The 25,384-nt window shown below is 46.7% G+C and overlaps 1 protein-coding gene and 1 pseudogene across 1 annotated transcript in view; both read left to right on the top strand.

Annotated features, from left to right (window-relative positions):
* The window catches only part of UBE2B (ubiquitin conjugating enzyme E2 B), a 189,604-nt gene that overhangs the window by 115,318 nt on the left and 48,902 nt on the right, over positions 1-25,384 (top strand). Inside the window, exon 5 of the mRNA XM_063928287.1 lies at positions 5,273-5,361. Coding sequence (XP_063784357.1) covers positions 5,273-5,361 — 89 coding nt within the window. The remainder of the gene's footprint in view (positions 1-5,272; positions 5,362-25,384) is intronic.
* Positions 8,920-9,037, top strand: LOC134938055 (5S ribosomal RNA; annotated as a pseudogene).

The following is a 25,384-nucleotide window of genomic DNA, read 5'->3' as shown; positions in this document are numbered from 1 at the left end:
CAAATGTTCCGGCCCTGGAGCTGCATATCTCTCTCCCTCACGCCCTGTCAGCCGCCATTACACAGAGCTGCGCTGTTCCTGGGACTGCTTGGGCAAATCCTCCTCTGTAAAGCTGCCTGCACGTCAGCGCTTTGCATTTTACAGGACACTTAAGTATTCTACCTGTCAGTGGACAGTGTTAGTTAAGAAAGAGCGCATATAGTCAGGGTTGTGTGGTACTATTACCCTGTCGTGGTTGCCATTTCGTGTATTTCACTCATCCTGCTACACCTATATTCTGTAACCTGAGGAGGCCAATTACGTCAGGTTTATTAACTAATATAGGTGTTTCACAAGATATACTTACTGTGTAATTTTTCTATGTGATTTATAGTCACCATATATCTCTTGGATTCCCGGTTTGTGCTGATACACTACACTGGGAGTTCTTGCTAGGTATAGTGCTGCTAATATTGTACCGGGTTGCCTGATATTGAGCTTTATTATGTCAGCTACAAGGGGCAACGGAACTGGGGCTGATCCCACATTGCGTGGAGGTAACGCTGCAGACACTTTTGAGGAAAACATGGCAGCAGAGAGTTCAGGTTCAGGGGGTTCCTTACACCCCAGTGGAGTTGTGGCTGTGAGGGTCCACAATGACCCACCATGGGCTACCTTCTCCACGTTATTAAATACGCTGGTAACTAAACTTACACCCCCTATGAAACCTCCTATGCCAGTGCAGCAATTTATGGTCCCTACAGTTAATCCGCCATGGGCAGATCAGATATCATCTCAGTTACAGCACTTGAACCAATCACTGTCTAAAAAGAAGTCTCACTCTCGCCCTCCTAAGACTAAGATGTCTTCCAAATGGGCCGCTACTTCCTCACATTCCACCACTGTTCCTGACACCACCTCTGAGGATGGCGCATATACTGACCCAGATGTTTCAGATGGGGAAGGACGGTCACAGGTGGATGTCCCTGATTTTATTGAGGCTATCAGGCTGATTCTTCAAGTTTCTGATGAACCCGAACCTGAGGTTGTTTCAAAAAATCCGGACAGATTTAAACGTAAGAAAGTGGTTAAACAAGTTTTACCTCATTCTCAACACCTGGCTGACATACGTCCGGAATCCTGGAAAATTCCAGGGACAAAGTTCACACCTTATAAGAGACTGTTGGCTCGCTATCCTCTCTCTGCGGAGCTAAGTAAAAATTTTGAAACTCCTCCACCTGTGGATTCTCAGATGGCGAGGCTACTGGTTTCCTCAGCTCTGCCAGTGACTACTGTCACCTCTTTGAAGGAACCAACGGATAGACGTGTGGAGGGTTGTTTAAAGGTGATTTACACCCTAACAGGGGCTGTGCATAGGCCAACCAATGCAGCATGGGCTGCTGAAGCTGTTGACGCATGGGCTCAGGAGCTGGAAGCGGAGCTACCTTCTAATGCTTCTGATCATGCTAGACAATGTCTCTCTTCTGATGCCGGGGTGCTGGCGGCCAAGGCTGCTACTACGTCCATCTTGGCTCGGCGTATCCTTTGGTTGAGATCCTGGTCTGTGGACATGGATTCTAAGAAAACCCTGGAGGTGCTCCCTTTTAAGGGAGAATATTCTTTTCGGAGAAGATGTCAATAAGATATTGGCTGACTTGGCATCTGCTAAAACAGCTTGCCTACCAAGTACAGCACCTTCTGTGCTGAAGGTTAAAAGTACTTTCCGTCTGCCCTTTCGTCCTCCAGGAAAAGCAAAAGGTCAGGCGTACCTAAACCAGCTAAGCCTAGACCTAAGAGGGCCTGGGCTGCCCGTTAGTCTGCTTCCAAAACAGACAAGCCTGCCGCATGACGAGGTGGGCCTCCCTCTGGGGGATCCCAGGGTGGGGTGCCGATTTCTAGGGTTTGCCCCAGAATGTTTAAAGACCACTTCAGATGCCTGGGTGCGGGAAGTAGTCACTCGAGGTTACGCCATATCCTTCAAGAATCGTCCCCCTTATCAATTTTGCCTGACAGACGTCCCTTCGGATCTGGTGAAGGCAACAACGCTTCATTCGGTTGTACAGTCCCTCCTGGACACAGGAGTGGTAGTACAGGTGCCTCTATCTCAGAGAGGCAAGGGGTATTATTCACGCTGTTTCTAGTCCCCAAACCGAACGGGTCCTCGCTGCCCATTCTCAATCTCAAGTCCTTGAACAAGTATGCGAGGGTCTCCAAGTTTCGTATGGAAACTCTACGCTCTCTTGTTCTGGCCTTGGAGCCTGGGGACTATATGGTCTCCCTGGACATACAGGATGCCTACCTGCATATTCCTATTACAACGTCGCATCAGCAGTATCTGAGGTTTGCAGTGGGCAACCTTCATTACCAATTTCGGGCGTTACCTTTTGGTTTGACAACGGCTCAGAGTTTTCACCAAAGTTTGGCGGTAATGACTGCTGTACTCTGCCATCAAGGGGTCAGTATCCTACCGTACCTGGATTATTTGCTGATCCTGGCGAATTCTCCAGAAACTCTCCTGCGACATCTGGATCTGACTATCCAGTTTCTGCAAGCCCACGGGTGGCTAGTCAACTGGGAGAAATCTTCCCTGGTCCCTGCTCGGAGCATGCTGCACGTGGGAGTGTTGTTGGAAACTCACACCCAGAGGTTGTTCTTGTCTCAGGAGAAAATCATGAAACTTCAGGACAGGATTCGAGGCTTCCTATCTCGTCCGTGTGTTTCGGTTCATTCGGCGATGCAAGTGCTAGGTCTCATGGTGTCGGCATTCGACATGGCGGAGTACGCTGAATTCCATTCTCTCCCTCTACAGAAGCTAATTCTGGCCAAATGGGATGGCCTGCCTCACCGGATCATATCTCAAATGGTCTCCTTGTCTCCGGAGGTCCGACTGTCGCTGAGCTGGTGGCTTCAGGACCAACGTTTGAGCAGGGGTCGTCCTTTCTGGATCTCCAACTGGGTCCTTCTGACGACGGATGCAAGTCTGAGAGGTTGGGGCGCAGTGTTGGAGCAACATTCCCTTCAGGGTCAGTGGACCAAGGAGGAGTCTCTCATCCCGATCTGGAATTGCGGGCGGTGATCAATGCACTGAACTTGGCCTAGCATTTGATACAGAACAGACCTGTTCAAGTACAATTGGACAACGCCGCCATGGTGGCTTACATAAATCATCAAGGCGGCACTCGAAGCCGCATGGCAATGAGGGAAGTATCACTAATTCTTCAGTGGGCAGAACGCCACTGCCAGCCATATCGGCAGTATTCATTACGGGGGTCCTAAACTGGGAAGCGGACTTTCTCAGTCGCCAGGACGTACACACCGGAGAATGGAGCCTCCATCCAGAAGTGTTTCAACTTCTCGTGGACAAGTGGGGCCTTCCAGATGTGGACCTGATGGCGTCTCGACACAATCACAAGGTTCCGGTCTTCTGAGCAAGGACAAGGGATCCTCAAGCAGCGTTCGTGGACGCACTGGCAATTCCATGGGACTTTCGGCTGCTGTACGTGTTCCCTCCGGTGTCACTCCTGCCCAGGGTAATACGGAAGTTCAAGCAGGAAGGAAGAATCCTACTTCTGATCGCTCTGGCGTGGCCCAGACGGCACTGGTTCTCCGATCTACAGGGCCTCTCGCTGGTTCGTCCCCTTCTACTCCCACAACGACCAGACCTCCTCGTTCAGGGTCCTTGTGTTTACCAGGACTTGGCCCGTATGGCTTTGACGGCGTGACTCTTGAAGCTTCCGTCTTGAGGACCAAGGGTTTTTCTGAGGCGGTCATTCAAACTATGTTGAAGGCCCGTAAGCCGGCTTCTGCTCTGATTTACTATAGGCTCTGGAATTCTTACTTTGCTTGGTGTGCGTCTCATAATCCTGACGTTTTCAAGTTTAGTACGGCTAAACTTTTGGCCTTCCTACAGCAGGGCCTGGATTTAGGCCTTCGTCTGTCCTCCCTCAAGGTCCACATTTCTGCCTTGTCAGTTTGGTTTCAGAGAAAGATTGCTACCCTACCTGATGTTCATACTTTCACTCGTTGTGTTGCGGATTCAGCCTCCTTATGTATCGCCTGTGGCCCCTTGGGATTTGTCGGTAGTTCTGGAGGCCTTGCAAGAATATCCCTCTGAACCTCTTGCGTCTGCAGACCTTAAGTGGCTTTCCCTTAAGGTTTTGTTTTTGCTGGCCATTGCCTCGGCTAGAAGGGTCTCGGTCTTTGGTGCCTTATCCTGTAAGTCCCCCTACCTGATTTTTCACCGTGACCGGGCAGTTCTTAGAAAGCGCCCGGGTTATTTACCCAGGTGGTGTCTTCCTTCCACCTTAACCAGGAGATTGTGGTTCCGGCCTTTAATACTCCTGAGTTGTCCTCCTCCAAAGAGCGTTCTTTGGATGTGGTACTGGCTCTCCATATCTATGTGAAGAGAACTGCCTCCGTTATGAAGTCTGATTCTCTCTTTGTACTGTTTGGATTTCACAAACGTGGCTGGCCTGCTAACAAGCAGACCTTGGGCAGATGGATTAGAATGGTGATTGCACATGCTTAAGTACAGGCTGTTCTTCCAGCTCCTGCTACCATCAAAGACCATTCTTCTCGGTCGTTTGGACCTTCTTGGGCGGCCCACCGTGGTGCGACCCTTGAACAATTGTGCAAGGTGGCTACGTGGTCCTCGGGGAACACGTTCATAAGGTTCTATGCCTTCGATACTTTTGCCTCCCAGGATGTTTCCTTTGGACGCCGGGTTCTTGTGCCCACTACAGTGCGTCCCCTCCCATAAGCAACTGTTTTTGTACATCCCGCTGTTATTCCTTGTGGAGCCCAATGTACCCCGCAGCCGAAAACGAGATTTATGGTTAGAACTTACCGTTGTTAAATCTTTCTGCGAGGTACACTGGGCTCCACAAGGCGCCCACCCTGACGCACTTAGCTTCTTTGGGTTGGTATGGCATTAGCCGCTGACTTCCTCTCCTGTAGTGAGCGTGTGGCTACTAACGATTGTCGTCTGTTACCTGCTACTGCATTGGACTGGTTAACTGAACTGAGCTCCTTTGCACGGAGGCGAGGTTATAGAGGAGGCGGCGCTGTGCATCTTGGGAACAGTCAAAGCTTTGAGCCTGTTGGTGCCTTGGATCAAGATCCTACTCTACACCCCAATGTTATGCCTTGTGGAGCTCAGTGCACCTCGCAGAAAGATTTCACAACGGTAAGCTCTTACCATAAATCTCGTTTTTTTTTTTTTGTTTTTTTTGTTAAACCTTAACATGATCTTTGATGCTTCTAATTAAAATTACCTCAAATATCTTTCTTGCAGTTTATGCTGATGGTAGCATATGTTTAGACATCCTGCAGAACCGCTGGAGCCCAACTTATGATGTTTCATCCATATTAACATCAATTCAGGTAAGCGCTTTGACACTTCAGAGAAGTTCTCCAATCTTCCTTGGTTTCAGCCTAGGCAACATGTGCTCTGTGAGGTAGTTGCAACAAAATTAACAAATGGAGACACCTAGGTAAATGAGGAACACCAAGGATATTGAATACAAGGGCTTGGTTAATACATATGGCATTAGTAACTTTGAAAGAGAGGTGATTATTTGGCAGCCGCACCAGTGACTAAGAGTGTTCAACTTGCTATTGTTTCATAAGCAACGTCACTTAACCACTTGCCTGGCGTTGTCGCATCATATGCGACCATGCCTGCAAGTGCTCTATCTGACCTGGTCGCACAGGATGCGACCACTCAGAGTGTTAGCAGCGGCAGGGAAGAGAAACTTCCCTCCGCTGCTGCTGTTAGAGGGGCTGGAAGGTCCCTCTGCCTCCCAGCACTCGCCTCTACTGATTGCTGTGCCGCCGATCACTGCTGATCGGTCAGCACGACAGGATCCCCTCCAGCAGCTGCAGACAGTGACAGCCGCTGGGGTTATTAATTTAACCTTCCCAACCCACATCCAGACCCCTCTCCTCCCCCCTTTATACCTGGAGGTTATCCCAGCTTTCAAAATGAAAGCCGCAATGTTCCCGATGTTTGCGATGTTCCCGATCGATGTTTGAAAAATATTATTATTATTATTTTTTTTTTTTTTTTACTAAAATCATTTCGGATAGGGTCAAATTCATGTTCTTCACTTAATTCACTCATAAAAAACCCCCCGACCATTTCGGAGCGGTTTTTGGCGAAATAAATCATCAGTTAAGTGGTTATCTTGGCACGGAATGTTGAGGGAGATACTATAGGCAAACAGTAGCGATGAGCAGGAACAGTCATATCCATTCCAATTGCATGCCAAATGATAAACAACTATAGCTCGGATGATTTATGGTGCAAGCAAACAGTTTTATTAAAAAAACAAACAAACATTTGATAAGAACAGAGTATAGCCTAGTTTGAAGTGCGGAAAATTCTCAAGATGCACATTTGTGAGTGAAGTGATATAAAGAACACAGGCAGATGTTGCAGAAGGGGATCAGATGAGTCATCCTTCATGTTCTAAACAGACAGTTGCAACATAAAGACCTTTCCTTATATCCAACAGATAAGAAATCTTGTGGTTTCTGTAATGTTGTGGGGTTTGTTCACTTAGCTTGATTTGGGTCCATTCAAGGCAAGATACACGCTAATTGCTACTTAAACTGGTCTTTGGTCTCATTCAGAGATGGTTGTAAAAGCTGCCGCGTCTTTGTAAACAAATATTGTGCGAAAATATGTAAATATCTTGGCCGGCGGCTTTGAGATTCGCTGCTTGTGTACAGAGACTCAAGCATTGGTCACACCATCTGACCTCTGAGTAACACAGGGGGTAATTCAGAGTTAATCGCAGCATCAAATTTCTTAGCAGTGGGTCAAAACCATGTGCACTGCAGGTGTGGCAGATAAAACTTTTGCAGAGAGTTAGATTTGGGTGTGTTATTTTGTTTCTGTGCAGGGTAAATACTGGCTGCTTTATTTTCTCTTACGTCCGAGAGTGTATAGACAGGTCCACTAGGAGACATGGGCACACTAGTTTAGCAAATGTGCTCGGAGGAGCAGGTCACGCTAAAGGTAGCTCCTAAAGAGTTTTCTGTATTTATTCTCTCTGTTGTTTTCAGCCTGCCTGCTTCGTGGAACTTAGGAGGGGTAAGGGGGGAAGGAACGGGCCAACCTCTTGAGGGGTTAATGGTCCCGTTCCCCGCTGACAGGACACTGAGTTCCTGAGGGAACTATTTGCAAGCCCCACGGCGAGCGTACGTTCCTGCAGCACGCCGCCACCCCTAACAGAGCCAGAAGAATGAAGAGTGGTGAGTACTGAGCCGGCGTCCCGGTTATTGGGGCGCCGGCCATTATGGCGGCACGAGGGTACGGAGACGCACGGCTTCTTAACAGGGAGGTATGCGTCTCCAGACACAGTACACAATTGCGTCTTAGTACAGTGTACAAAGTACCCAGACTGGCAACACAGCCTTAAAATGGTTTCTCTCCATTTTAAGTACCAGATTCCTCAGCCAGTATAAAAAAAGCGGGAAGACCGTGTGCTGTTGAAGGGACAGGGTTTCACTATGAGAGGATCCAGCAGCTCACCAGCGCTATTTTCCCTCTGCAGTGGACACAGACGCTGACAAGACAGGGATGCGCAGTTTCTCCGGTGTGACTCCAGATTACCTCAGCGTTACCTTCTATAGGTTCACCTCCGTGTAAGATGTTAAATGTGTGCTCACAATATTCTTACATGGGATTTATGAATGTCAAACTCATAAAGGTTTCTTTATATTTATGTGGGTGGGATTTTGTCTATTCCGTCACCAAAAAGATAAACCATAGAATGCTCACATGTAAGCTTACTTGGAAAAAGTAATTTCTAAGCACGTAGCGGTTTCTTTTCTGGTCTGGTCCTTAATGGTTACACACACTTTCTCTAACGTCCTAGTGGATGCTGGGGACTCCGTAAGGACCATGGGGAATAGACGGGCTCCGCAGGAGACTGGGCACTCTAAATAAAGATTTAGTACTACCTGGTGTGCACTGGCTCCTCCCTCTATGCCCCTCCTCCAGACCTCAGTTAGAATCTGTGCCCGGCCCGAGCTGGGTGCTTTTAGTGGGCTCTCCTGAGCTTGCTAATAAAGTATTTTAGTTAGGTTTTTTATTTTCAGAGAGCTTCTGCTGGCAACAGACTCTCTGCTACGAGGGACTGAGGGGAGAGAAGCAAACCTACTAACTGCGGCTAGGTTGCGCTTCTTAGGCTACTGGACACCATTAGCTCCAGAGGGTTTGAACACAGGATCTTAACCTTGGTCGTCCGTTCCCGGAGCCGCGCCGCCGTCCCCCTCGCAGAGCCAGAAGTCAGAAGCCGGCAGAAGCAAGAAGACATCGAAATCGGCGGCAGAAGACTCCTGTCTTCACATGAGGTAGCGCACAGCACTGCAGCTGTGCGCCATTGCGCCCACACACTCCAGTCACTGTAGGGTGCAGGGGGGGGGGGGGGGGCACCGCGCCCTGGGCAGCAATTAGGATACCTCTTGGCAAAAAGACACATATATACAGCTGGGCACTGTATATATGTACGAGCCCCCGCCATTTTATTTACACAGACCTGGGACAGAAGCCCGCCGCTGAGGGGGCGGGGCCTTTTTCCTCAGCACTAACCAGCGCCATTTTCTCTCTACAGCTCCGCTGAGAGGAAGCTCCCCAGGCTCTCCCCTGCAGTAAGAAGACAAGAGAAAGACAAAATAACCTTGTGTGGAAGCACTCATTAATTAAATATGAAAAAGATGTGAAGAGAATATATGGTTGAGGAAAGGACCCCTTTGAGTCCTACCTCAAAAAGATGGAATAAAACTTAACTTTTATTGATTTACTTATAAAAATGTTTTCAGGAGACTTTACAATCAATCAACTATTTGATTATATTCATATAACCCCTCAGTTGATCATATATGCATTTTTCAAATCAGCACAAAAATTATCCGTAATTCCTGATACAATTGGCCCACGGCCATACTATCCTGAATACGCCCGATCACGTCCGATCTTGGAAGCTAAGCAGGTATGGCCTGATCAGTACGTGGATGGGAGACCTCCAGGGAATACTAGGTGCTGTGGGCCTTTTTCCTTCAGGAAATCCAATATCATTTTCCTCATAGCTTACCATACATTCCGATTGTTCTGTGACCTGTATATATTGTTTTTTCCAAACAATTATACTAAAATTATACTAATATTTTCACCTGCCACATCTAGAACCATATTTGGTACAATGGCAATCTAGATTTATATTATCATTTACCTTTGTTCACCCCAGTGAATTTTTATAAGTTAATCAATAAAAGTTAAGTTTTATTCCATCTTTTTGAGGTAGGACTCAAAGGGGTCCTTTCCTCAACCATATATTCTCTTCACATCTTTTTCATATTTAATTAATGCGTGCTTCCACACAAGGTTATTTTGTCTTTCTCTTGTCTTCTTCCTGTAGGTTAACTACAAAATCCATGGGAGCACCGCCAAAACTTAGTACTATTTATGATTTATAATAAGTCAGTATTTTGGTACTATATCTATATCTATATATATATATATATATATATATATATATATATATATATATATATAGATATATATATCTATATCTATATCTATCTATCTTCTTTCTTATTCCAAACACTTAATCATAGAGCTGGTGCAGATCCACAACTTTGTTTTTACGATCTCCCCTGCAGTATCAAGGTAGAAAAAGGGTAAAAAGAGAGGGGGCGCAAATTATCATAAACAGCAGCTACTGGGTAAACACTAAGTTACTGTGTAATCCCTGGGTTATATAGCGCTGGGGTGTGTGCTGGCATACTCTTTCTCTGTCTCCCCAAAAGGCCTTGTGGGGTCCTGTCCTCAATTAGAGCATTCCCTGTGTGTGTGCGGTGTGTCGGTACGTTGTGTCGACATGTTTGACGAGGACGGTTACGTGGAGGCAGAACAAGTGCAAGTGAATGTGGTGTCGGCGCCGACACCTGATTGGATGGATATGTGGAAGGTGTTAAATGATAACGTAAGCTCCTTGCATAAAAGGTTGGATAATCAGTCAGGGTCTCAACCCATGTCTGATTCTACAGCTCAGAGGCCATCAGGGTCTCAAAAGCGCCCACTATCCCAGTTGGTTGACACAGATGTCGACACGGATTCTGACTCCAGTGTCGATGACGATGATGCAAAGTTGCAGCCTAAAATGACTAAAGCCATCCGATACATGATTATAGCAATGAAGGATGTGTTGCACATATCGGAGGAAAACCCTGTCCCCTGACAAGAGGGTTTATATGTTTGGGGAGAAAAAGCAAGAAGTGACTTTTCCCCCTTCACATGAATTAAATGAGTTATGTGAAAAAGCGTGGGATTCCCCGGATAGGAAAGTACTGATTTCCAAAAGATTACTTATGGCGTATCCTTTGCCGCCAATGGATAGGTTACGCTGGGAATCCTCCCCTAGGGTAGACAAAGCGTTGACACGCTTATCTAAGAAGGTGGCCCTGCCGTCGCAGGATACGGCCGCCCTAAAGGATCCTGCGGATAGGAAGCAGGAAGGTATCCTGAAGTCTGTTTATGCACATTCTGGTACTCTTCTGAGGCCAGCTATTGCTTCGGCCTGGATGTGTAGTGCTGTAGCAGCATGGACAGATACTCTGTCTGAGGAGATAGATACCCTGGACAGGGAGACTATTTTACTGACCCTAGGGCATATCAAAGACGCTGTCCTATATATGCGGGATGCCCAGAGGTACATTTGCCTGCTGGTCTCTAGAATAAACGCAATGTCGATTTCTGCCAGAAGGGTCCTATGGACTCGGCAATGGACAGGTGATGCCGACTCTAAAAGACACATGGAGGTGTTACCTTATAAGGGTGAGGAATTGTTTGGGGACGGTCTCTCGGACCTAGTTTCCACAGCTACGGCTGGGAAGTCAAATTTCTTGCCATATATTCCCTCACAGCCAAAGAAAGCACCGTATTACCAAATGCAGTCCTTTCGTTCACAAAAAAGCAAGAAAGTCAGAGGTGCATCCTTTCTTGCCAGAGGCAGGGGTAAAGGAAAAAAGCTGCACCATGCAGCTAGTTCCCAGGAATAAAAGTCCTCCCCGCCTTCACTAAATCCACCGCATGACGCTGGGGCTCCACAGGCGGAGCCAGGAGCGGTGGGGGAGCGTCTCCGAAATTTCAGCCACCAGTGGGTTCGCTCACGGGTGGATCCTTGGGCTATACAAATTGTGTCTCAGGGATACAAGCTGGAATTCGAGGTGACGCCCCCTCACCGTTACCTAAAATCGGCCTTGCCAGCTTCCCCCATAGAAAGGGAGGTAGTGTTGGCAGCAATTCACAAGCTATATCTCCTGCAGGTGGTAGTGAAGGTTCCCCTCCTTCAACAGGGAAGGGGTTACTATTCCACCATGTTTGTGGTACCGAAACCGGACGGTTCGGTCAGACCCATTTTGAATTTAAAATCCCTGAATATTTATCTGAAGAAATTCAAGTTCAAGATGGAATCGCTCAGAGCGGTCATTGCAAGCCTGGAGGAAGGGGATTTTATGGTGTCTCTGGACATCAAGGATGCGTACTTGCATGTCCCCATTTATCCACCTCATCAGGAGTACCTCAGATTTGTGGTACAGGACTGTCATTACCAATTCCAGACGTTGCCGTTTGGCCTGTCCACGGCACCGAGAATATTTACCAAGGTGATGGCGGAAATGATGGTGTTCCTTCGGAAGCAAGGGATTACAATTATCCCATACTTGGACGATCTCCTCATAAAGGCGAGGTCCAGGGAGCGGTTGCTGATCAGCGTAGCACACTCTCAGGAAGTGTTGCGACAGCACGGCTGGATTCTGAATATTCCAAAGTCGCAGCTGATTACTACGACGCGTCTGCCCTTCCTGGGCATGATTCTGGACACAAACCAGAAAAAGGTGTTTCTCCCGGAGGAGAAGGCTCAGGAGCTCGAGACTCTGGTCAGAGACCCCCTAAAACCAAAACGGGTATCGGTGCATCACTGCACGCGAGTCCTGGGAAAGATGGTGGCGTCATACAAAGCCATTCCCTTCGGCAGGTTCCATGCGAGGATCTTTCAGTGGGATCTGTTGGGCAAGTTGTCCGGATCGCATCTTCAGATGCATCTGCTGATCACCCTGTCCCCCAGGGCCACGGTGTCTCTTCTGTGGTGGCTGCAAAGTGCTCACCTCCTCGAGGGCCGCAGGTTCGGCATACAGGACTGGGTCCTGGTGACCACGGATGCAAGCCTCCGAGGATGCGGGGCAGTCACTCAGGGAAGAAACTTCCAGGGGCTGTGGTCAAGTCAGGAGACTTGTCTGCACATCAATATCCTGGAACGAAGGGCCATACACAACGCCCTGAGTCAAGCGGAGCCTCTGCTTCGAAACCAACCAGTGCTGATTCAGTCAGACAACATCACTGCAGTGGCCCATGTAAACCGCCAGGGCAGCACAAGAAGCAGGGTGGCAATGGCAGAAGCCACCAGGATTCTTCGTTGGGCGGAGAATCACGTACTAGCACTGTCTGCAGTGTTCATTCCGGGAGTGGACAACTGGGAAGCAGACTTCCTCAGCAGGCACGACCTCCACCCGGGAGAGTGGGGACTTCATCAAGAAGTCTTCACACAGATTACAAATCGATGGGAACTGCCACAGGTGGACATGATGGCATCCCGCCTCAACAAAAAGCTACAAAGGTGTTGCACCAGGTCAAGAGACCCTCAGGCGATAGCTGTGGACGCACTAGTAACACTGTGGGTGTTCCAGTCGGTCTATGTGTTTCCTCCTCTTCCTCTCATACCAAAGGTGCTGAGAATTGTAAGAAAAAGAGGAGTGAGAACAATACTCATTGTCCCGGATTGACCAAGAAGGACTTGGTACCCGGAATTGCAAGAAATGCTCAGAGGACCCATGGCCTCTGCCTCTCAGACAGGACCTGTTGCAACAAGGGCCCTGTCTGTTCCAAGACTTACCGCGGCTGCGTTTAACGGCATGGCGGTTAAACACCGGATCCTAGCGAAAAAAGGCATTCCGGATGAAGTTATTCCTACGCTGATAAAGGCTAGGAAGGACGTGACAGCAAAGCATTATCACCGTATATGGCGAAAATATGTTGCTTGGTGTGAGGCCAGGAAGGCCCCTACAGAGGAATTCCAGCTGGGTCGATTCCTGCACTTCCTACAGTCAGGAGTGACTATGGGCCTAAAATTAGGGTCCATAAAGGTCCAGATTTCGGCCCTATCCATTTTCTTTCAAAAAGAACTGGCTTCACTGCCTGAGGTTCAGACGTTTGTTAAGGGAGTGCTGCATATTCAGCTCCCTTTTGTGCCACCAGTGGCACCTTGGGATCTTAACGTGGTGTTGAGTTTCCTGAAATCCCACTGGTTTGAGCCACTTAAGACCGTGGAGCTAAAATATCTCACGTGGAAAGTGGTCATACTGTTGGCCTTAGCTTCGGCTAGGCGTGTGTCAGAATTGGTGGCTTTGTCATGTAAAAGCCCCTATCTGATTTTCCATATGGATAGGGCAGAATTGCGGACTCGTCCACAATTTCTGCCAAAGGTGGTGTCATCCTTACATTTGAACCAACCTATTGTGGTGCCTGCGGCTACTTGTGACTTGGAGGAGTCCCAAGTTGCTTGACGTAGTCCGGGCTTTGAAGATTTATGTGACCAGAACGGCTGGAGTCGGGAAGACTGACTCGCTGTTTGTCCTGTATGCATCCAACAAGCTGGGTGCTCCCGCTTCAAAGCAAACTATTGCTCGCTGGATCTGTGGCACGATTCAGCAGGCTCATTCTGCGGCTGGATTGCCGCATCCAAAATCAGTGAAAGCCCATTCCACAAGAAAGGTGGGCTCGTCTTGGGCGGCTGCCCGAGGGGTCTCGGCATTACAGCTTTGCCGAGCTGCTACTTGGCCGGGTTCAAACACATTTGCAAAATTCTACAAGTTTGATACCCTGGCTGAGGAGGACCTTGAGTTTGCTCATTCGGTGCTGCAGAGTCATCCGCACTCTCCCGCCCGTTTGGGAGCTTTGGTATAATCCCCATGGTCCTTACGGAGTCCCCAGCATCCACTAGGACGTTTTAGAAAATAGGATTTTACTCACCGGTAAATCTATTTCTCGTAGTCCGTAGTGGATGCTGGGCGCCCGTCCCAAGTGCGGACTTTCTGCAATACGTGTATATAGTTATTGCTTACTAAAGGGTTATGTTATGTGGCATCAGTTTGTTGTTCATACTGTTAACTGGGTATGTTATCACAAGTTGTACGGTGTGATTGGTGTGGCTAGTATGAGTCTTACCCTGGATTCCAAAAATCCTTTTCTTGTACTGTCAGCTCTTCCGGGCACAGTTTCCTTAACTGAGGTCTGGAGGAGGGGCATAGAGGGAGGAGCCAGTGCACACCAGGTAGTACTAAATCTTTCTTTAGAGTGCCCAGTCTCCTGCGGAGCCTGTCTATTCCCCATGGTCCTTACGGAGTCCCCAGCATCCACTATGGACTACGAGAAATAGATTTACCGGTGAGTAAAATCTTATTTTCCTCTGTGATGTTGGAATAAAACACTGGGCAGAAAGAAATGTGTTAATTCTGCATAGATGATTTTAATAGTGACTCCTGGATAGTGCCTTAAACATATGGGGTCAGTGAAGATTTTTCTACTTTTATGGGATCACCCAAAAAGTGGACACACAGCTGACGACACTCACAAGTGTGCTTACATAAAAAGGAACAGTAAACTCGTATCAAGGTATCTTTTTCTTCACTTGTTGCTGGGAACACTTTGGTATATTTATAAATGACTATACCAATAGTCCGTTTCAATATAAACATTTATAAGTATAGTCATTTATAAATATACCATCAATGTGTTCCCAGCAACAAGTGAAGAAAAAGATATCTTGATATGAGTAACATCACTCGGTTAATATAAGCATACAAATGAGCATTTGCTATTCCGTTTGTCTGCGGTGTTGTACGATCTGGGATTGGTAAAAGATACCTTTTATGTGCAGTCTACTGTTCCTTTTTATGTAAACACACTTGTGAGTGTCGTCATCTTTGTGTCCACTTTTTGGGTGATCCCTTAGCAGGTTTATTTGGTCTAAAGTTTTGACTGATGCTGATGTCAGCTGTAGCGTTTTATCCCTCTTTTGTAGTGACTATAGTGCGTGACTATGCACCATAACCCTGGATATCCTTATCCATTAGGAATTTATTTAACCCATTCTTAAAGGTGTTGACTGAGTCCACCATTACAACTACCTCAGGCAGGGAATTCCAAACACGTATTGGCCAGAATTGTACACAGTATTCAAGGTGTGGCCTCGCTAGTGATTTATATAATGGGAATATAACACTCGTCCCTTGCATCAATTCCCCGTTTTATGCATGCTAATATCTTATTAGCCTTCTTTGCTGCAATCCTACATTGTGTACTGCTGTTGTGTTTGCTATCTATGAGAACACCGAAGTCCTTTTCCAGTACAGAATCCCCTAATTTTACCCCATTCAGTATGTAGATGTTATTTTTGTTCTTGTTACCACAGTGCATTACCTTACACTTGTCTGTATTGAAACACAATCTCCATTTGGGTGCCCATGCTTCTAATTTAACTAAGTCGTTCTGAAGAGACTCTGCATCCTCCTCCGTATTTATAGCCTTACACAATTTGGTATCATCTGCAAAAATTGATACCATGCTCTCTAGATCTTCTGTTAGGTCGTTAATGAAAATGTTGAACAATAGCGGTCCTAGTACCGAGCCTTGAGGCACACCACTTAGTACTTTAGTCCAATTTGAAAAGGACCCATTAACCACAACGCGCTGCTCCCTATTATCTAACCAATTTTTGACCCAAGTGCATATTGTTCTCCCTAGTCCTATTTCTTGTAGCTTGTAGGCAAGTCGCATGTGTGGTACTGTGTCGAAAGCTTTGGCAAAGTCTAAAAATATTACATCCACCTCCTTACCCTTATCGAGGTTTGCACTTACTGTTTCGTAAAAGCCAAGTAAGTTGGTTTGACAGGATCTGTCCTTCACAAATCCATGTTGATTTCTTTTAATGACCTTATTGGCTTCAAGGAACTTTTGAATACTATCCCTTAGAATACCTTCCAATACTTTCCCCACTATAGATGTAAGACTAACTGGTCTATAATTACCCGGTTCAGCTTTACTTCCCTTTTTGAATATAGGCACTACTTCCGCTGTACGCCAGTCTTTGGGAACCATACCAGATGTAACTGAATCTTTAAAGATCAGAAATAGCAGTTTTGCAAGTTCAGAGTGAAGCTCCATTAGAACCCTTGGGTGAATTCCATTGGGACCCGGTGACTTATTAACTCTTAAATGTTTTAATCGGTCACAGACTACCTCCTCACTTAAGTACCTATCAGTGGGATTTCATTATTGAGATTGTGTGTTAGTTCCTGAATTGGGTCCTCTCTTGTAAATACTGTTGAAAAAAACTCCTTTAGTTTGTCCGCTATGTCATTATCATTTTTGATTAAGAATCCCAGCTTGTCTTTTAAAGGGCCTATACTCTCCTTCTTTAATCTCTTGCTATTGATATATTTAAAGAATTTTGGGGGATTCGCTTTGCTTTCCTTTGGTACTAGTTTTTCAGTTACTACTTTAGCCGCTCTTATTTCTTTTTTGCATATTTTGTTACAGTCCTTATAGTGCTGAAATGACTCCGCATTCCCGGCAGATTTGTATTTTTTAAATGCTCGCCTTTTCTTGCCCATAAGTTCCTTTATCTTTTTGTTAAGCCACATCTGTTTATGATTTTTATTCCTTTTTTTTTTAAATTGCTGCTCGTAGGGATAAATTTGAGAGTATTTTTAGCTAGTGATGTTAATACATCCCATTTCTCCGTAGTATTTAATCCTAGAAACAGACCTTCCCATTCAATAACCCTTAAAGCTTCCCTCATCCTTTCAAAGTTGGCTTTGTTAAAGTTTAGAGTCCTAGTTGAGCCAGTATATGACTGTTTATGAAAACTGATATTGAATGTGACCATATTGTGGTCGCTGTTTCCTATGGGTTCCCCTACTGTAATAACTGATACCAATTCCCCATTGTTTGTGGATCACAAAAGCCATTGCAAAATGGTCAGGTAACCTAATTGAGGGGTTACATTTCTTATCTAGGGGGGATGTTGTCTTACTCCTGCAGCATATACAGGACTCTACAAACTTTATGGTGGAGGCCATAAAGGAAATAGGCGTGCTTAACGCACGCACCACCGCTATGGCAGTGTCTGCACCCAGGGGCTTGTGGCTACGCCAGTGGACTGCGGACTCCAGGAAAGGCGTGAAAGACCTACCATTCACAGGAGAGAAAAAAACAGCACTAGTCCAGGCGCTAATCAATTTTTAGTAATGAATATAATAAATATTCTTAGTTCTTTAACGTAATTTAATCTGCAACCTCCGTCCAGCTGTACCTGTGTTCGTACAGCTAAAATTGATTATGAGGTAGGGGGGCTCACTTGCTCTCCTTCCTCAAAAACCAAAGAAGTAGGAAAGAAAACGAAATGACTGATTGCGCTATATATTACCAGGTGCGTATATGAATAAAGACACATTTAAAATTACCTCTCTGGTTTTTATTTAAATTCAAAATATCACAGATGTAAATATATAAAAACTCAATATGCATGCATATTCGCTATGAGCTCACTTAAAAACTATAACACTAATTCTATGTTTAAGCGTCCAGTGCACAGATCTGTTTTTTGGAAACCGTTTTATTTCTCCCACTGATATATATAAATAGCTCGTATTCCCACACCAATAGATGATGTTTTTCCCAATATATTGGGACTCAGTCCTCTAGATAAAGACACAGTTCCTGTTTGTGTGCTGGCCACAGTCTATGAACTGTCCGTTTTAAGACAGATGAATGCTGCTTACCGCCGCAGCCGTGAGCACGGACGTGCTGGGGAGATCCTCGCTGTGCACAGAGGCGTGTCTAGTTCTCCCATCTCCCTTTAGCAGTGCTGGATGGTCTCTACCCCTCAACGTGCTGGAGCCGCTTGTATACGGACACATGCAGAGCAGACTCCCCACCTAGCTGACCGCGTCTCCCCTGATTGCGGCTCAGCTGAAGCGGCAGGTGTATGGAGTCTCGTTGGTTGTCCTTGGCTCCCAGTCCAGCAGGGCAGATCCAAATGTGGGGTGTCACTTGTCAGGGTGAACAGCAGATCCGCTAACGCGTTTCGCACACAGGTGCTTTTTCAAAGAGTAATGTGCTTTCTATTCCAATGCCTTTATATACCTGATCACCCTGATTAGTCATTTTCTTATTGGTCCAGGTCAAACCACAGGTGTATTATCATTTGGCTTCTGAACTAAAAACAGGTTGGAGTAAAACCCCTGTCCTCGTTGCGCCGGAGGGACTGGAATGACTACTCCTGAGTGAAGCAATTTTTTAACTGCCTCTTTCAAAGCCCTGGCCTTCGTCTCCAAAAAAACCTTTGAGGAGGTTGCTTCTTGAAGGCAGAGGCATAACCTAGAGATACCGCTTCCTGCACCCAGGTATCTGTTGTAGACTGCTGCCACATCTGTGCAAACTGAAGAAGTCTGCCCACCACATGGTGTCCCCCAGGTGGAGGCCCGCACCATCAGGCTGATGGTTTATCATCTGCCTTCCCAACCAGTCCTCTGGTAGCCCAATGCTTCTTAGTCTTACCAGACTTCTTGTATTGGGCCTGCTTGCCCTCATTTTTTCCTTTTAGCTTTTCCTCGATACCGAAAAGCCGGAATTTTAGGTTTGAAATTGTATGTGGAAGGGAACTTGACCTTCTTAGAGTCTGCTTCTGACTCCAGAATATCTGTCAATTCTTTACCATAAAGAATATCTCCAGAAAAAGGTAATGGTTCCCAAACCTTCTTAGATTCTGAATCTGCTTTCCACGTACGTAGTCAAACTGCTCTGTGAGCAGCTATTGTTGAAGCTGATTCCCTGGAGGCAATAGTACTCGTATCCAAGCTGCTTCTTCCGGGAACATTGCAGCCTGTTTTATATAAGCTATATGGGATTTTTGCTCTCTTGAATCTATAGAAAAATCCCCCTCCAATGCATCAGCCCAGGCAGCCACTGCCATCCAAGCTGAAGCCATGGCTGGCCTTATGACTGCCCCAGACAGGGAAAAAATGTTTTCTAGAAAACAATCCACTCCCTATCCGTGACATAATTTAATGATGTTGAAGGCAAAGGTATTGTAGATTTTCGCACTAATCGAATTACATGTGTATCTACTTTAGGAGCCACCTCCCTTTTTAAACAGTCCCCAGCTGGAAGAGGATAATTGGAATTCCATTTTTTTAGGAATTCTAAACTTCTTATTGGGCGTATCCCAAGCCTCTTCCGTGATTTCCATCAGCTGACCTGTACTGGAAACTCTGTTTTAACAGTGTTGGGACATTTAAACACAGGTGCCTTGGTTTTTTAACACAGGCTCTGCTGATTCCTCTAAGGATAGAATAGCTTTCATTTCTTTAATTAACTCTGCTATATCCACTGAGCTGAGACCTTCCTACTCCACTTCGTATGCCGAAGTAGAATTAATTGAGCTTTCATCTTCCGATGAATCCTCATCTGAATCGTGTGTAGCCTGTGAAGGTTAAAATATACTTACCGGTTTATCAGCTTGTTTCTTTTGAGAAGTTGCTGCTGGAAGTGATACACCATAGGTGGGGAGCTGCATGTAAAGGTTAATAGTGTAACCTATCCCTGGTACAGGAGTTGGAGGAATTATCCGTTCAGCTATACTTGATAAAGTCTGTGCAAACATAGCCCAAGGTGGATCCATTTGTACCTGAATCTGCCCTGTATTTTTCATTAACCCTTGATGAAAGCTAAAACAATTTGCACACAAACCATCCTGAACCAGATCCTAAGAGGATAACACTTTTTTTCAACACAAACATGATGAGTTTTGGTGTGAGTGTACCCTCTTCACCTTTGCTGCTCTTAGACATGATAAATAATCAACACTTCCACAGTGTACTACACAATGTGACTGTAATCACTTTCCATTTTTTAAAAGTGATATACAATCCGACCCTACCCATGCACCGGCATTGAGGATCGGAATAAACAAACTGCCAGAATATAGTAAACTCAACAATCACACTAGCAGTCAGTCACATGTTATACATTAGTATATTAAGCAATATGAGCACATCATCAACTACAGCTACATTTTAAGGATGTAGGAGAACATATTACTGTATCATGTTTTAAACAGATCTAACGTATTCAGACAGAAATGTGAAAGAAACAGTAAATGTATACAGACTCGTATGCAATAGACATTTTAACTATTCATACTCAAAAGGTAGATAGAGACTTTAGTGCTGTATAACCGTACTCAGTAGAGTAGGATACAGGGAGACTCGCCTCGCTTCCAGGACCGATCAATACGTTAGCCAACGCTGAGTTGATCCAGACGCTACTAGTGTACCCTGCTGCTCCATGAACCTATAGTGAACACAGACGCTCAGTGAACACGGACGCAGAAAGTCACACAGCCGCCTATGCTGCGACCTGGGTCCTGTACAGCGTCTGAGATGGAAGCGGGAAAACAGTTCATGGCGGGAGACTCAGAGGAAACTGGTCATGAACGGGGGGGAGGTGCGACCAGGAGAGCGTCCGACTCCCCACTGCTGACATCAACCCTAGGGATCGCGGCCTCATACTAATTCTGGAGGCTCTGATCCCTAAGGCCTAGCGCTATGGCAACCGTGGCAGCGACTGTTTGGTGGTCTCCCTCCCAAAACAGTGCGGCTGTGTCCGTATTCCCCTTCTAAGCGGAATCAATGCCTTACCTTCTCCCCGTGCTCCGGCCACAGCCTGGCAACGTCTGCTGTACCTGCTAGTATATCAGACACAGACGGCCGCCGAAACAGCACTGTACTCGTGGGGAAGCGTTGACGCGACCCGGCAGAGAGTTGTTGTAGTTACTCTTTCTAAGGCTGTTTAGAAAGATCACTCAAAAAATAGTAAGACTATAAAAATAAAATAAGAAAGCTTAGGGCTGCTAAGAATCAGCAGCCCTCTGACCATGGTCCGGCTCCTGCCGCACCAAACAAAAAACTGATTTGCCTGAGCAAGGAGGCGGGGGGATATACGGACATGCATGCTGGGAGGCCGGAAAAGCTTTGACCGATTGATGCTAATCCACTGTCGCTTCATGATATCCCGTTGTTATCCTGTGGATAACCTGTGGACCCTGCCAGAGAAAATAGGATTTTAATTACCTACCGGTAAATCCTTTTCTCGTAGTCCATAGAGGATACTGGGCGCCCGCCCAGTGCTTCGGTCTTCCTGCACTGTTACTTGGTTAAGTAATTTTGGTTCAGCCATTTCTGTTTCAAGTTTGGTTAGCTTGGCTTTCTTCTTGGGGTGTGGGGGTGTGTGTGTTGGTTCGGAATCTCACCACTATCCTTATCTATCCTTCTCTCAAAGTATGTTTGTCTCCTCGGGCACAGTTTCCTAGACTGAGTCTGGTAGGAGGAGCATAGAGGGAGGAGCCAGCCCACACTATCAAATTCTTAAAGTGCCCATGGCTCCTAGTGGACCCGTCTATACCCCATGGTACTAAATGGACCCCAGTATCCTCTACGGACTACGAGAAAAGGATTTACCAGTAGGTAATTAAAATCCTATTACTCGTACGTCCTAGAGGATGCTGGGGTCGCTTCAAGAACCATGGGGTATAGATGGGATCCGCAGGAGACATGGGCACTTTGAAGACTTTCAAAATGGTGTGACCTGGCTCCTCCCTCTATGCCCCTCCTCCAGACTCCAGTTTAGAATTGTGCCCAGGCAGACTGGATGCACTCTGAGTAGCTCTACTGAGTTTCTCGTAAAAATACTTTTTCTGACGTCCTAGTGGATGCTGGGAACTCCGTAAGGATCATGGGGAATAGCGGCTCCGCAGGAGACTGGGCACAAAAGTAAAAGCTTTAGGACTACCTGGTGTGCACTGGCTCCTCCCCCTATGACCCTCCTCCAAGCCTCAGTTAGATTTTTGTGCCCGAACGAGAAGGGTGCATACTAGGTGGCTCTCCTGAGCTGCTTAGAGTAAAAGTTTAAATTAGGTTTTTTATTTTCAGTGAGTCCTGCTGGCAACAGGCTCACTGCACCGAGGGACTAAGGGGAGAAGAAGCGAACTCACCTGCTTGCAGAGTGGATTGGGCTTCTTAGGCTACTGGACATTAGCTCCAGAGGGACGATCACAGGCCCAGCCATGGATGGGTCCCAGAGCCGCGCCGCCGGCCCCCTTACAGAGCCAGTCCGGAAAATCGGCGGCAGAAGACGTCCTGTCTTCAATAAGGTAGCGCACAGCACCGCAGCTGTGCGCCATTGCTCTCAGCACACTTCACACTCCGGTCACTGAGGGTGCAGGGCGCTGGGGGGGGGGCGCCCTGAGACGCAATAAAAACACCTTAGATGGCTAAAAATACATCACATATAGCTCCTGGGCTATATGGATGCATTTAACCCCTGCCAGTTTTTCCTTAAAAAAGCGGGAGAAAGGCCGCCGAGAAGGGGGCGGAGCCTATCTCCTCAGCACACAAGCGCCATTTTCCCTCACAGCTCCGTTGGAGGGAAGCTCCCTGGCTCTCCCCTGCAGTACTGCACTACAGAAACAGGGTAAAACAAGAGAGGGGGGGGCACTAATTTGGCAGATTAATAAATACAGCAGCTATATAAGGGAAAAACACTTATATAAGGTTATCCCTGTATATATATAGTGCTCTGGTGTGTGCTGGCAAACTCTCCCTCTGTCTCCCCAAAGGGCTAGTGGGGTCCTGTCCTCTATCAGAGCATTACCTGTGTGTGTGCTGTGTGTCGGTACGTTGTGTCGACATGTATGAGGAGGAAAATGGTATGGAGGCGGAGCAATTGCCTGTAATAGTGATGTCACCCCCTAGGGAGTCGACACCTGACTGGATGGTCTTATGGAAGGAATTACGTGATAGCGTCAGCACTTTACAAAAGTCTGTTGACGACATGAGACAGCCGGAAAAAGTTAATACCTGTCCAGGCGTCTCAAACACCGTCAGGGGCTCTAAAGCGCCCGTTACCTCAGATGGTCGACACAGACCCAGACACGGACACTGACTCCAGTGTCGACGGTGAGGAAACAAACGTATTTTCCAGTAGGGCCGCACGTTACATGATCACGGCAATGAAGGAGGTTTTGAACATTTCTGATACTACAAGTACCACAAAAAAGGGTATTATGTGGGGTGTGAAAAAACTACCCGTAGTTTTTCCTGAATCCGATGAATTAAATGAGGTGTGTGATGAAGCGTAAGTTTCCCCCGATAAAAAACTGCTAATTTCTAAAAAATTATTGGCATTATACCCTTTCCCGCCAGAGGTTAGGGCGCGTTGGGAAACACCCCCTAGGGTAGATAAGGCGCTCACACGCTTATCAAAACAAGTGGCGTTACAGTCTCCTGATACGGCCGCCCTCAAAGAGCCAGCTGATAGGAAGCTGGAAATATCCTAAAAAGTATATACACACATACTGGTATTATACTGCGACCAGCAATCGCCTCAGCCTGGATGTGCAGTGCGGGGCTGGCTTGGCCGGATTCACTGACTGAAAATATTGATACCCTGGACAGGGACAGTATATTATTGACTATAGAGCATTTAAAGGATGCATTTCTATATATGCGAGATGCACAGAGGGATATTTGCACTCTGGCATCAAGAGTAAGTGCGCTGTCCATTTCTGCCAGAAGAGGGTTATGGACGCGACAGTGGTCAGGTGATGCGGATTCCAAACGGCATATGGAAGTATTGCCGTATGAAGGGGAGGAGTTATTTGGGGTCGGTCTATCGGACCTGGTGGGAGGAGGGGGGGGGGGAGGGGAGGCGCCACCCTGGGCAGCATAAAATCCTCATATGTGACTGGTAAATAAGGGTATGAGTGCCTAGGCACTAAATCCTGACCCCCGCCAGTATAAATAAAATTTTAAACCTACCGGTAAATCTTTTTCTCGTAATCTGTAGAGGATGCTGGGGACTCCGTAAGGACCATGGGATAGACGGGCTCCGCAGGAGACATGGGCACTTTAAGAAAGACTTTAGGAATGGGTGTGCACTGGCAGCCACACACATCACACCGTATAACTTGAGATATACTAACCAGTTAACAGTATGAAAAACAACATAGTATCAGTCCAAGACTGATAAACTATAACATAACCCTTATGTAACAATAACTATGTACAAGTATTGCAGACAATCCGCACTTGGGATGGGCGCCCAGCATCCACTACGGACTATGAGAAATAGATTTACCGGTAAGTAAAATCTTATTTTCTCTAACGTCCTAGTGGATGCTGGGGACTCCGTAAGGACCATGGGGATTATACCAAAGCTCCCAAATGGGCGGGAGAGTGCGGATGACTCTGCAGCACCGAATGAGCAAACACAGCCCGGGTATCAAACTTGTAGAACTTTGCAAAGGAATGGGCCTTAACCGATTTTGGTAACGGCAATCCAGCCGTAGAATGAGCCTGCTGAATCATGTTACAGATCCAGCGAGCAATAGTCTGCTTTGAAGCAGGGGCGCCAACCTTGTTGGCCGCATATAGGACAAACAGTGCTTCTGTTTTTCTGACTCTAGCCGTTCTGGCCACGTAAATTTTCAAAGCCCTGACTACATCAAGGGACTCTGAATCCTCCAAGTCGTGCATAGCCACAGGCACCACAATAGGTTGGTTCATATGAAAAGATGACACCACCTTGGGCAAGAGTTGAGGGCGGGTCCGCAATTCCGCTCTATCCATATGGAAAACTAGATAGGGGCTTTTATGAGACAAAGCCGCCAATTCCGACACTCGCCTAGCCGAAGCCAAGGCTAACAACATGACCACTTTCCAAGTGAGATATTTCAACTCCACCGTTTGAAGTGGTTCAAACCAGTGCGACTTAAGGAAACTCAACACCACGTTATGGTCCCAAGGCGCCACCGGAGGTACAAAAGGAGGCTGAATATGCAGCACTCCCTTTACAAAAGTCTGTATTTCTGGGAGAGAAGCCAATTCTTTTTGAAAGAAAATGGATAAGGCCGAAATCTGAACCTTAATGGAGCCTAATTTTAGGCCCAAATTCACTCCAGTTTGTAGGAAGTGAAGGAAACGGCCCAGATGGAATTCTTCCGGAGAATCATTCCTGGCCTCACACCAAGCAACATATTTTCGCCATATACGGTGATAATGTTTAGCTGTCACGTCCTTCCTAGCCTTTATCAGAGTAGGAATTACCTCATCCGGAATGCCCTTTTCCGCTAGGATCCGGCGTTCAACCGCCATGCCGTCAAACGCAGCCGCGGTAAGTCTTGGAACAGACAGGGCCCTTGTTGCAACAGGTCCTGTCATA

The sequence above is a fragment of the Pseudophryne corroboree genome, chromosome 6 (genome assembly GCF_028390025.1).
Source record: "Pseudophryne corroboree isolate aPseCor3 chromosome 6, aPseCor3.hap2, whole genome shotgun sequence".
Lineage (NCBI taxonomy): Eukaryota > Metazoa > Chordata > Amphibia > Anura > Myobatrachidae > Pseudophryne > Pseudophryne corroboree.
The sequence above is the reverse complement of the archived record's forward strand: the minus strand, read 5'-3'. Positions and strand labels throughout refer to the sequence as shown.